The sequence below is a fragment of the Onychomys torridus genome, unplaced genomic scaffold (assembly GCF_903995425.1).
Source record: "Onychomys torridus unplaced genomic scaffold, mOncTor1.1, whole genome shotgun sequence".
NCBI classification, from domain to species: Eukaryota; Metazoa; Chordata; class Mammalia; order Rodentia; family Cricetidae; genus Onychomys; species Onychomys torridus.
In genome coordinates, this window is record NW_023413569.1 from 3,742 (window position 1) to 13,034 (window position 9,293).

At 45.1% G+C, this 9,293-nt stretch overlaps 1 protein-coding gene across 1 annotated transcript; it reads right to left on the reverse strand.

Moving 5' to 3' along the window:
* Window positions 1-200: 200 nt before the first annotated feature.
* Window positions 201-8,992, reverse strand: LOC118576337 (ATP-dependent DNA helicase DDX11-like). Its single transcript, XM_036176633.1, has 9 exons — window positions 8,542-8,992; window positions 8,140-8,243; window positions 2,513-2,662; window positions 2,201-2,269; window positions 1,987-2,087; window positions 1,622-1,706; window positions 1,447-1,525; window positions 1,133-1,287; window positions 201-1,059 (listed from the first exon to the last, which is right to left on the reverse strand). The coding sequence occupies exons 1-9, from the start codon at window positions 8,627-8,629 to the stop codon at window positions 1,024-1,026; spliced, it is 867 nt and encodes a 288-aa protein (XP_036032526.1). The 5' UTR covers window positions 8,630-8,992; the 3' UTR covers window positions 201-1,023.
* Window positions 8,993-9,293: the final 301 nt, after the last annotated feature.

Consider the following 9,293-nt stretch of genomic DNA (forward strand, 5'->3'; position numbering starts at 1 on the left):
TCTAGTTCCTGTTGTCCACAGAGGACCAAGTGGTTGGACAACTGTCCTTCACCTTTCCTCACCTCTTTTCATGTCCTGGGGCTGTGTACACCATGTGCCAGCTCCATTGTCTCATGTGACTGACTACCTTACCGGTGCCACCCCAGAGTACTTTGCCTACGTTTGTTAGAACTGAAAAAACACACACACAATAAACAATGGTGACTCCAGGCCTCAGCCCATGTGAACAGTGCCCTTTATTTAGTAGAGAAAGGGTGGCCTTGCAGATGCAGATGGTTCAGCAGATTGCTGACTCTCCTCCTGCCCTGGTGGTCTTAACAGTGAGACAGAATGTCTGAGGGAGTAGAGCAGTTTTTCTGAGTCCCAAATAGAGGTGTTTTGGGGTCACTATTGCTGAGCAAGGGATATTTCTCCATAACCATAGATGTCCTGGTATCACATAGAGGGACTCTAAATATAGTCACATTGAGAGTCTAACGATTCTGTTGGCATTGCTCCCCATGCCATGGTAGGTGTGGTGGTATTGGCCTCTTCTCAGAGGTCCCCTGGCTTGAGGAAGGAGCAGCAGCCAAGCAAGAGAGATCCACCTCTTCCTAGAGACCCAGTCAATACATTCTGAATGTGAAGGCCCATAGGCAGCAGAGCCCTGAATAGGGACATCTGAGGCTGAGACTTGATATAAAGGCCAAGAACAGCTCTCTGTCTCTAGAAAGGATAAAGCCAGGGTAGGCCTTGCCTCACAAAAGGGCAGGGAGCTACTGTCTGCACAGCCTTCTGAAGCCAAGAGAAAGATGAACTTGAGCTTAGGTGCTGTGGGGAAAATCGGTCTCAGGGAATGAGGTGCCCCAGGTCAGGTTCCTTCTGGATGAACTGGGTTTGTCCTGGTAGCTTTTCTATGTAAGTCACATCACTGGAATCCACTGCCTCTGGAAGGCTGGTGTAGACTTCACAGTCTGCATATGCCATTGACCATCTTAGGCCAAACACAAAGGCTGAGTCAAGCAGAGAGAATAAAAGAGGATCCTACACCAGACTGGGCTGTGACTTCTCTCGATGAAACTGCAGGGAGAGAAAAGCCATGAGAAGATTCATTTCTCACTGGGGAAGCCTCGGACACAGGGAGCAAACCAACCTTCTGAATGGCAGCAAAGGCAGGGCCAAAGGTGGCTTTGACCTCCACACGGTCTCGGATCCAGGCTGGAAGTTTCCCCAGGACAGCAGGACGGGCATAGCGATGATCCAGGAGCACAATGCTGGCAAAGTCCCTCTGGTGCCTAATGGCCCTGCCTGGATAGACACACAGGATGGGACTCTTGAGGTCAATTGCCTACCAATACTGCATGTCCATTGGGTCTCCTCCCTCGTTTGCTCCTCAGCTGAACACTACAGCAGGAAACTCCCTCCTCCCTCAATCCACCCATCTGCCCCAGCTGCAGCCCAGATCACCTATGGATTGGTTTACAGCCTTCATACACAGATTCTCCATCAACATCTTCCCTGGGGGGGCCTGACCTTGTGTTCTAGGCTAAGAAAGAAAAACATAAAACAAAAAAACAGACAATGAAAGATCAGAACTCCCTAGACATTTCCTTTCAACTTCTGAAACACTGCAGATACTCACAAAGGTCTGATCCAAGTAGGCCACCTTCTCTTGCAACTCTGGAGATTTAATGTTGGGGTACGGCATCCCCACCATCACCACACACCTGTAGTGGGTTATATGGCCCATGGCATAAGTGACAAACAGCCATCGGGTCATCATCCACATGAGATCAACTACCTGCTATTTTGAACTAATTGTGTGTGATTCCAAGTCTTGGATGCCCACTTCTCTGTTCTACAAAGCCAGATGGAAAAAGGTTTCAAACGCTCCACCCACACCCTACAGACCGCAAGCCACCCACATGGGTACCAACCCTATGGCATGATTCACCAGATAGGGCCCAGGGCCCACAGCCCCAGAAGACAAAAGGATGCCACACCTACCGACCCAGGTCATCAGAGAAGTTGATCCCTTCACTCATCTTCCCTCCAACCACAGAGAGGAGCAAGGCCCCTGTCAGATGGCCTCCTGTTTGAATGCAGCACTGTGGGGGCAGAGCCACACCAGAGAGCCTGAGCCAAACCTGGGAGCCTCACAGCTGTTCCCAGCTGCCAGGCACAGAAGGCTTGTGTATGCTGCCTCAATTCCACCTCTCACCGTAATGCACTTTGAATACGCCGTCAGCACCTGCTCCACCTGGCTTGCTCTCTTGGGCTCTTGGAAGAGCTGTAGGAAGATGGCCACCTAGCAAAAGACTTCAAAAGATTGAGTCTTGAGCCTCAGTTTGGGGTTTGGGCCTGAGCATGGAACATGTAATCAAGCTTTGGGGAATCCCCGCACCCAGTGCCCCAGGCCTAGACTTGGTAGATTTAGAAGCTGGGAGAATATGGACTATGCCAATTCCACAAGACTGAGGGATCCTAGAAAGAGTTGCAGGTAGCAATGTCTTCATGAACATGGGGCACTCACCTTTTTCTTGACAGACAAACGTGCCAGCAGGCCAGTCTTGTCCCAGTGTGCATGTACCTGGCGCAGGTACTCATAGGAAGGGAAGAAGCATGCCACCCCTCCAGGGACCACGTTGCACAAGTTACAGAGGATGCGGCCTGTCTCCTCCATCTGCAGGAGGCAGACAAAGAGCTAGCCCGGAACAGGCCCCACAGCCACACACCCACAGAGGATAGAGGCCAAGCAACTCCCCTTCTACTGTATGGAATGCACTACCTTCTTAACAGACACGCCCTGAGGATTCTCATGAGTGCCTGCCTTCAGGACACATCCCATCTCTGGCACCCCAGAAATGAGCCAGACTTTTGGTATGAACTGAGATCTCCCTAAGTCCCAGTGTCATGAGAGGCACAATCTAGAACAAATTAACATTGAGACGCCACAGGAGTAGTTCCTAAGAAATGCATCCTTCCCAGGATACAGGCAAGGAGCAAGAGGCCCTGGCCCCCATTGTTGGCCTTCTTCCATCCTGTATTAGTGGGATGCTGGGAGCTCTTTAGAAAACATGTAGTAGTCTAAGGAGAGTGTAGGAGCCCACAAAGATTTCCTAGTTAGATCTTAGCTTGCTTTACACGGCAAGGCTGCATTATGAGATGGCTGCACCACATACATGGTCACCAGGTTTCTGTCATGGCCTTCACTTGGCTGTGCTGGGGGAGGTTTTAGTTTCACCCCTTGGCATTTCTTTAAAAGCCTTTTAGTAGAGACAGAAAGTGATGGTGGGTTTGGACCCAGGCCCTCCCGAGGCTATCCTGTTTTCTAGCTGTCTCTCTCCTCTATATTTCTATCTGTGTATTCCTCATTACTCCCTGCTCAAGAGTACCCTGGGGTAGAGACAGAGCTGGTCTCCCTCAAATGGTGCCTAAACAGAGCCGAACCAGAGTACTTGGCCAAAGCTTGGGGAGAAGTCTCTGAGAAGCAGTTGGACTGCTCCGATTTTGTCTTGAAAGTCAAGGTGGGGGTTTTTCTTCTCAGGAGGAAGAATGAGGGGCTAAAAGACACTCGAGTGAGGCTACAGCATAATTTCTCTCTTATCTAGGTTTCTTTTTTTCTCTCTCTCTCTTCAAATTCTATCTAAGAAAAATTAAGGAAGGTAGAGTATAGTAATATAGTGTAGAATGTAGAAATATAATGTAAAGTAAAACTTAGAAAAAGATAAGCAGCAATGTAGAGGAACCATGTCCTGAATACTCTAACTATGGAGCCAGGAATGCAAACTGGGAAAAATCAGAGGAAATATCTATCAAAGAAGAGCTTAATGGGGAGAAAAGGATTCCTGTGGGAAATTTCAGGTTCCAAGTGGCAGAGGAGAGAATTTTCCCTGAGGCTGATATGGAGGAAACAGAAACCCTCTGCTCAGTCAGCAGTGCCAGAGGAAACTCGTACAAACCCGTACTAACAGAATTAGTTTCCTCTTGGCCATTAAAGCCAAAGACTAGAGAACAGAAGTTTGGGGGAACCTTGGTGGTTTTTCTCTCAAAAACTGAAAGCTTTCTTGGGAAAAACTTCATAATCTCTCTAAAATACTAAAAAGCCTTTCAGAACTCTCTTTCTCAGTTTCTCTTCAGTAAGGGCAAATTAGATTCACCTGTTAATGATGTATAGAAAAATCACCTGTGGTTCACTCTGAGATAAAACAAAGTGACAACTTGGAACTAGACAAATTCTCTCTGCTAGCACTGTCTCTTTCAAGCCTATATTAGAAGAACAGCAGCCAGAAATCCCTGAAGCTAGAACTTATCCACACACGTGGGAAAGTGCAGGAGGAGGAAGAAAGAAAGCCATGTTGTATCTGCACATGTGCTGCCATGTAAGGGACTCTATCTGGGGGAGGATCTAGCCCAGGACAGGACGGAGAAGAGACAGATTCCTCCCCTAAAACATGCTGGACCTGGGGAAGGCTGCTAGTGTTTAAAAAAAAAAAAAAAAAATCCATGTCTGGGTTCCAAGTGGTGGTTGCAGTGGAAAAAGCTAAGGTAGATTTGGGGAGAGAAGCCCCTACCTCCAGAAGCAGTTAGCAGAGGAACAAATCCACCATTGTAGCTTCCGGGACTGTTTCTTGGGAAAGGGAGGAGCTGAAATCAAATTGAGAGCTGTCTGGGAGAAAGTCTCTGAAGGAAATGTAGGAAAGCTTTGTTTTTAATGCTTTCATTTCTTCTTACTGCCTGGCTGGGGCAGATGAACAAGCCTGGAGGGAATTTTGCTTCAGGCACAAAAGTACCCACCGGAATACAAGCAGACAGGTATGACTCAGCTCCGGGTACAGTGTCAGGAAAGAAAAACATAGCAAAGCCAGCTCAGGGAGAATAGACATCTCCCTATCTCCTGTGTTGAAAAAGCAAAAATCTGGACACAAACTTCCTGTGCTAAAAGCAGAAACTTCACTTTAGAACCCTGCATTTAGTCGTGTAAAGGGAAACAGAAGTGGCCCAACATGAGAGGCACTATGGAAAAGGTAATGTGCATGGCAATATTAGAGAAAGGCGCCTTGGGGAATGAAGTCTGAAGCATAATGGTGCTGTAGAGAAGAGCATGCTGGGAAAGACAGCTTAGACAATCCTGTATGGAGAAAAGGGAGACAGACTAGGACAGGAACTTTCAAGTCTCAACTGAAAACTTGGCTTTTGACGCCGGGTGGTGGTGGCGCATGCCTTTAGTCCCAGCACTCAGGAGGCAGAGCCAGGCAATCTCTGTGAGTTCAAGGCCCTCCTGGTCTACAGAGCGAGTTCCAGGACAGGCTCCAAAGCTACACAGAGAAAGCCTGTCTCAAAAACAAAAACAAAAAAAACTTTGCTTTTTTTCCAAGCACTGCTAAAAAGCTTGGCTTACCTCCCAAAAAACAAACAGGTGATCACAAGCTTGCCTCTCAGGAGACATTTAAAATACTCACAGGGTTAGTCTCAAGCCACTTTAAAATCCTTACAAAAGCAAGGGAACGTACTCCAAACACTGAACACTGCTTTACATATGAACAAACTCATGAGCAAATCATAAAAGGCTCTTTGCCTCTTGAACAAACACTCTGTAATGAGTGATTCCTTTGTGAATCTAATAAGGAGACAAGGAAACAGGCACTCAAAAAGAAATGACTGCTTTACAGATGGGGACCAAACACCTCAAAATGTAGCTATATCACAAAATAGTCACTTCACTTGAAAGTTCTCTATAAGAAAACAATGCTAAATCAGAATGCTCGCTTAGTGAACGCACTGATGTTTGTGAAGAATAGGGAAAATGTACTAAATACGGACGGTTAAAAAGATATAACTATAATCTGAGCTAAATAACTCATGGTCGGTGTATATCACAGTTGCTAATATAACATCAAGGGTTGAGAAGCTTATGAATGAGGTGAAAATACTAAATCATGAAAATGTTCTTTAGAGCACACTAATGAAGGTTGTGTTTTATGAAACAACATCTATGTTCTTTTTTGTTTTGTTTTGTTTTGTTTTTCAAGACAGAGTTTCTCTGTGTAGTTTTGGAGCCTGTCCTGGATCTTGCTCTGTATACCAGGCTGGCCTCGAACTCACAGAGATCCGCCTGGGTCTTCTTCCCAAGTGCTAGGATTAAAGGCGTACACTACTACCACCTGGCTAACACCTATGTTCTTGACTCCTTTGAATAGTAGCAGTTTTGGTGAACAAATAACCTTGCCAGAAATATTGGGCTAATAAAAACCCATCAGAAACATCAGCATTATTAAAAGAACTCATGGCAAATACAGCTTTAAAAAAAAATTAAGAAGGAGGAAACTGTCTGAGGGTTTGGTGATGAGTGTAGAACAGAGGAATGTCAGCTCCAATGACACTCCTCTAGAGGAACTGGAGGGATAAGCAGCTCAATCCGTTTTCCTGACATGAAGGTTCCATCTTCAAAGACACCTCCAGACTGCTGAGGGGTTTGGGATGAAGTTCCAGCAATGTTTCTGGTACACAGGGAAGACACTGAAAGCTGCAGGTCTGGAACCCCACTCCAACTTAGACAATCATGGGAAACTGACTGTTGTAGAACTGCTATTTAGAAACAGAATGCACTCAGGAGGTTTTTCTCCTTTTCTTCCTTTTTGGGCTTGATAACTAACAGTTTAGTCTTATTTCTACTTTCTAAATGAAGTCCAAAGAAAATTACTCTCTGTCTTGTTGGAAGATAATGTAACATCTCTTCTAAATGTTAAGAAATCTTTCATAAATCTCTTCTAGGTATTAAGAAATCTCTTTTAGGTGTTTGCTAAGTTAGATACTTGCTAATGTTAGTTCTATTCTTTCTAGTGTAAGCTAGTTCTGTTAAGAGAGTCTTTCTACTGGTTCTTATGAATATAAGTTTGTAAAATAGAAAATAGATCTATAGAATTTCCTTAAGAATATAAGCCTGTAAGAAGTATAAATCAGCCAGATGGTGGTGGTACACGCCTTTAATCCCAGCACTTGGGAAGCAGAGCCAGGTGGACCTCTGTGAGTTCTAGGCCACCCTGGTCTACAGAGCGAGATCCAGAACAGGCACCAAAACTACACAGAAAAACCCTGTCTCAAAAAAACAAACAAAAAAAAAAAAAAAGTATAAATCAGTGTATGTTGAATGTGAATTTTTGAAGAGTATACAGGTTGATGTGAGTTTAAATGCTCATGTAAGCTAGCAAAAAAAAGTGTAAATATGTATTCTGATAATAATTCAATTAAGAGAGTTGTAAATATGTATGGTGATATTTATACCAGAATTATGTTAAGGTTAATGAACCAGAGTTTGGAAAAAAGCTAAGGGAATCTTTAAGATGGATATAGTTTATTGGATGCAGTTAGCATCAAGAGCTTATTGACTTAAAATGGGCTTGGCACAGCTAAGGCTATTATACATATCTTAAGACCCATTCCAAAAACAATATGCCATCTCTATCATCCTCCACTCCTGTAACTGGGAGGTGTGGCAGCTATAGAGATTGCTGTGGAGGTTGTAAGCTCAATAGGAACCTGGGCCAGAGCTAAATTAAGCTCAGTACACCTTCCTACCAGAGGCTGAGAGTCAGTGACGGGCAACTTTCTCTTGATAACTTCCAGCCTGAGACAGAGTATGCTTAATGAAAAGCATATCTCCATGACGGGTAATGGAAGAAATAACCATAGAGAACGACCTAAGACAGAAGACTTCAGTCTATTCTGTGTTGCCTCAGGAACTCTTTAAAAAATTAAGAGGGACCTGTGGGAACCCAAAAAGTTTTCCTAGTGAGATCTGAGCTTGCTTTACACAGCAGGGCTGCATTAGGGGATGGCTGGACCACATGCATGATCACCAGGTATCTGGGATGGACTATACTTGGCTGGGCTGGGGGGAGGTCTTTTGCTCCACCTCTTGGCATTCCTTTAAAAGCCCTTTAGTAGAGACAGAAGGGGCTGGTAGGTTTGGACCCAGGCCCTCTCGAGGCTATCCTGTATTTTCTGACTCTCTTTCCTCTATATTTCTATCTTGATAAATATCTGAAAAAAAAATGAATTTCCTTGTGCCAGATGTGACTATCTGCCCCAATGCCAATGCTGCTAAGAATTCTCCCCTGGCCATACAACAGAGAAGATGGGATGTGGGCTGGCACTAACCATCTGAGGCAGCTCTCTCTTCTGGTAGGTGAATTCCAGCTGTTGGTTAGAGGGTCCGCTGCATATAATAAGGGGCAAGATGTTGCCTGGAGGGATCACGTGACCTGGTGATATCAAAGGAGGGCTGAAAATTAGTGTCCAGGTAGGGCAGTTTCTCAAATCATTTCTCCAACCAGAAGTCGGAATTTTAAATGCACACAACTTCTCTCTGCTCTGACATAGCCAATGTAAGCAATGTGGTGAGGAGAGCCCAGGACTGGAAAACCTGGGGAAAGTATGGTAGTGAGCAAACCCACTGAGAATAAGGTTCAAATCCTGTGGTGCCCTCTGCCTTTGGCCAAGTGTAACTAAATCAAGACCTCAGTGTTCTTGGCCCACTCTACCCTCCCCACAGTTCCTTACCACAGGAGAACTCCACCACCCGCTCAGCTTCCACTCCAGAACATGCCAGCAGCTGCTCCCGAAAGTCAGACACCTGCAGCCATAACATCAGGGCCCTGTGACCTCAGAGCTTGGGGGATTGTGTGCTCTGCAGTCAAGGCAAGAAAAGTCTGGGATAGGTAGGCATCAAACTCATACACCAAAAGAGGAAGTACAAAGGCCAATGACCTTTAGTTAAAACAACCGGTAACAGCATCCAGTGTTGACAGAAAACTGAAGAAAAAAGAGGAAAGGAAGATGGCACATTTGGCTCCAGGCTCTTTCTGTGCATCAAAATCAACAGTGTAGACTACTATCTACAATATACAAAGAACTCAAAAGTGAAACAAGAAACCAAACAACCCAGTGAGGAAATGGATGGACCAACAAAACAAAGCATTCTCAATACAGGAAAAAAGAAATGGCCAATAAATGTATGAAAAAAAAAATGTTCAACTCTATAGCTAGCAGAGAAATGAAAATCAAAACTGCATTAAGATTCCTACCTTATCCTAACCTAATGAGTCAAGAAAACAGAACACTCAAGGCTTAGGGATCATCAGGAAGAGGAGGAAAAGGGAAGAAAGACTTTAAGAGCCAGAGGTGGTAAGTAACATTAAGAAAACTGCTTCACGCCGGGCAGTGGTGCCCAGCTTTAATCCCAGCACTCAGGAGGCAGAGGCAGGCGGATTTCTGTGAGTTCAAGGCCAGCCTGGTCTACAGAGCGAGATCCA